The sequence below is a fragment of the Cupressus sempervirens genome, chromosome 5, assembly GCF_028749045.1.
Source record: "Cupressus sempervirens isolate cs-2001-9-10 chromosome 5, ASM2874904v1, whole genome shotgun sequence".
NCBI classification, from domain to species: Eukaryota; Viridiplantae; Streptophyta; class Pinopsida; order Cupressales; family Cupressaceae; genus Cupressus; species Cupressus sempervirens.
Genome location: NC_143122.1, coordinates 796,094,260 through 796,097,941, shown reverse-complemented (window position 1 = coordinate 796,097,941; position 3,682 = coordinate 796,094,260). Strand labels below are relative to the sequence as shown.

Sequence of the window (3,682 nt, the reverse complement as noted above, 5' to 3'; positions counted from 1 at the left end):
TGCTCCATTCAAGTTGCATTGGAATCAAGATGCTGAGATCTTTTTGATGGTGCAAAAATTTGGAGATTTGAAGACACTTCAATTTTCACTGAAATTATCCACCAAATCAGTCCACTATTGACCCACCATCACCACAACATCTATGCCTTGTATCCTTAGGCGAAGCAAACTGTGAACTAGAACTAAGCACTTGATCTCTTCCACTAATGTCAACACCCTTGGAACTCCATTTAAGTTATTTGATTACAAAATTCTTGTGTGATGAAATTTTACAAGTCTAAGGATTAACAACTTCCCCTATTTGCACAATCAAAAACACTGATACATTCCTAATCAAAACTAACTCAGAAGAATGCAGTCAGTGGCACTTTATTGCAATGCATTTTTATAAAGAACAAGCACTATAACAATCATTTATGATGCATGGGGATTTTGTAGCTTTTGCAAAAATAAGCCCAAAAGAATGAAAAACAAAGAACATTGGATTCCTTTTGATTTTTTCTAACCAAATTCCAAATAAAATTTCACTTATTCTACTCATTTGTAAAAGGCATAAAAATGTAGTTGGGTACTTCGGTGTAGAAATAGAAATGTTTGGGTAGTACTTCCAACAACACGCACAAAAAGGGTAATAGAGCTTGGGCAATGCTTCAAGAAACATGTATAAATAGTAAGAGAGTGTACCAGATGAGAAACACTTGGACAAAGGGGGTTGATGGAATGAGGCTACATGCATAAAGACTAGCTTATATCCAAAAACTATGAAAGGGGTTAAAAAAGAGTTTATCCTAAAACCACAAATGTTCCAATTGTTGGCCAACACACACACTTGTTGTATAGTCATGGATATTGTGATCATTCATGAACTTGAACAATTGACACCATGTTAGAAATAGTGTTGTGCAAAAGGACTACAAAATAGAGGGAAATGGCTATGAAATATGCATGATTTAAATAGCTACATTAAATAGTCCTTTACTTCATAAATCACTTCAACTTAATCATTACATTGTAAAGACAAGCTCATCATATGTCACTTGAACAAACCTATCATGTACAATGTGAGGGACAAATCCACAAAATTAAATCTTAAAATGTTACAATAGTACAAACCTCATGGAACACACATGGGATGAATATACATAATCTAGTATTAACCCTTTCCAACATTCCAACTTTATGATAATAATTTACTAGTCAAAGTCCAAAAAATTAGAATGCAATGACTGCAAGTATTCTTGGGTATTTGTTACAGGAAACCATGGTTTGGAAGAAAATTAAGAGTATTAGTCTTGTAGCTAGGAAAATGAGCTCAATAAACAATTTTGAGATAGTAATCTCATGATGATCATGGATAAATCATTTATGGGTTCTCTTACTTGTTTTAGAATATACTAACTATATTTCATATTGATCAACTCTAGAAAGAAACTGATTTGAAAAGAATTATTTTCTATGACACTGCATCAATAATTTAAGAAAAGACACATGAGAGTGTCTTGTTTTCAAAATTTGAACCCAAAACACATAAGGCAATAAAAATTATAGAAGGAACAGAACCAAATAAATGTAATCTCATGAGGACACAACCCTCTATACTAGACTCTATTAGGCTACAATATGACCAATCAGCTTATAGGGTGATTCTAGAAAGTTCTTTACTATTCAAAGCATAAGCTGAACCTACCCCATATATACTCACACCACTTTTGGTGTATTTAGAACTTTTTCAAGTGACCACATCAATGCTCCATATACTCTCATTAGCTACAATGATAATCAATAGATGGAATAAATAGCTACAGAATCAAATAAATTAGAAGCACCATGTCTTGGTTGCCAATGTTACTAATGTAGTGGTGAAGACTCAATATCAAAACTAATACTGCCACATTGCCTTGGTCTATGGTTCTAATGAAGGTAAATATGAAACCATCAACTTGTAGGTGAAATTGAATAGTTGAAATTAACTTATAATCATAAAGTAGTCCATTCTTGGGCCTACTATAAGTGTGAACTTATGCATGCTTGATAGGCACAGACATTTACATATCTGAAGATACTTGTGCCAATTGCTAGAAAGGCCAAGGAAGAAAATAAAATATCGAACTAGTACACACAACATATTGGTTTTCAAATGGATCTATAGGATCTTCAAGGCTTTCAAGCATTCTTCATATTTTGGTTCTAGCTTAGGAGGCTTGTAGTGTCTGTGCAGATCTTCAATGACATATTCCTAAAAATAAAAATAGAATACAATGCAAAAGTAAATAAGTAAAAGATAAAAAAAAAATTAGAAATAATAAAGATGAATGTAGATAATTATTTGTCTTGTAGATCTCAAAGTTCAAAATGAGTTTAAAAAACCACCTTTGTGAGTTCTTTCTTTGTCAATATGTGATAGTGTCTTTGCCATATCCTTTGAATTACCATTGTTGCTGCTAGTAGCCCATAGGAAATGCCAAGGATTGCAAAAATAATTACAAAAATAACTAGGAGTGCACCACAAACTTCTATGGATGTTGGAAAACAATCCAAAATACCCCATCCATAATAACAATTGTGGCATCCTGTCATACATGGATCATTTTTGTTGACTGATGAATAGTGCACTATCAGACCTCCAATACCCAAAATTAAAACAAAAACAAAAACTTCTGCATTTTGAATTGAGTTGGATTATTCAAATTGTGTGCAAGAAAAGATACAATTTTCAAAAACAAAATGTAATTCTAAGTTTATGATCCGCAACAATCAATAACAAATAATGGATAACTAGACAACCTATTTGAGAAATTGAATCAAAATATAAGAAACAAACCAAAAAATAGTAGAATGGTATAGGATGCTTGGACAACAATCGATCCCATCCATCGCTAAATGAATTTCTAAACTCCCCATTTGTGTCCATTAGGTATGTAATACTTCCCATAACAACAATTGTTTGCAATAACAAATGGGAGAATGATTTACCTTCACTTCTACAGATTAGGTAGTGAGAACTTTAAATAAAATGTGAGGAAATGGTGACACCACTACTGGGGACAACTTGTATTGTTAATGTTTCAATTAATTTGCATAATTGACTAAAAGTAATAGCCATTTTCCTTCTATTTAATGAAAATATATATATCTTATTTGAAAGCCAAAAAATTGCAACCAGAATCACTTATAGTTAAAAAAAGGTGGTAAATGAAAAGAAGCTACATTTGCAATAAGATCAATCCAAAGGCTGGCCATTCTCCTTCTACTTTAGAAAATGTGAACAATGAAATTTTATTACTTGCAAAGATTCTCCAACTCAGAATGAATAATTCTGCATTTTTGTTCTATTCTCAATGAGTAAATGTGTTAAAAATAATCAAATCTTACACTGAAAAATTTCCTCAGTAGGTTACTAGAGAAGAAATTATTTATTTCATAAAATTACTATATCTACTTATTCAAGAATCAATATCTTCTAGTATTGTTCTTTAAGCTGTACTATGATGAACATAGCAATACCATAGGAAATGCATTGATTCTAAATGTTATCTCAATGGATAATGAAAACAAGTTGATATGTCTCTATTTGTTTCCACTAATGAAGAATAGATTTATTTCGTGGTGTGTACTGATTACACATGCAAGTCTTATTTAATTTACTTGAATGTTTATGTAATGGCATATGTTAAGAAGAGTA

The 3,682-nt window shown here is 31.7% G+C and overlaps 1 protein-coding gene across 1 annotated transcript; it reads right to left on the bottom strand.

Moving 5' to 3' along the window:
• Positions 1 to 2,143: 2,143 nt before the first annotated feature.
• On the bottom strand, positions 2,144 to 3,240 carry LOC149558331 (uncharacterized). The gene is made up of 4 exons (XM_089830761.1): positions 3,170 to 3,240; positions 2,818 to 2,981; positions 2,371 to 2,654; positions 2,144 to 2,236 (listed from the first exon to the last, which is right to left on the bottom strand). The coding sequence occupies exons 1-4, from the start codon at positions 3,238 to 3,240 to the stop codon at positions 2,144 to 2,146; spliced, it is 612 nt and encodes a 203-aa protein (XP_089686887.1).
• Positions 3,241 to 3,682: the final 442 nt, after the last annotated feature.

Bases quoted from the DNA above. Each gene is read 5' to 3' on its own strand.
- LOC149558331 (XM_089830761.1), bottom strand. From the start codon at position 3,240: ATGGCCAGCCTTTGGATTGATCTTATTGCAAATGTAGCTTCTTTTCAT. The intron at 2,982-3,169 runs GTGATTCTGGTT...CCTAATCTGTAG, and splicing joins CCACCTTTTTTTAACTATAA to AAGTGAAGGTAAATCATTCT. The intron at 2,655-2,817 runs GTTTCTTATATT...AAAATGCAGAAG, and splicing joins ATTCTACTATTTTTTGGTTT to TTTTTGTTTTTGTTTTAATT.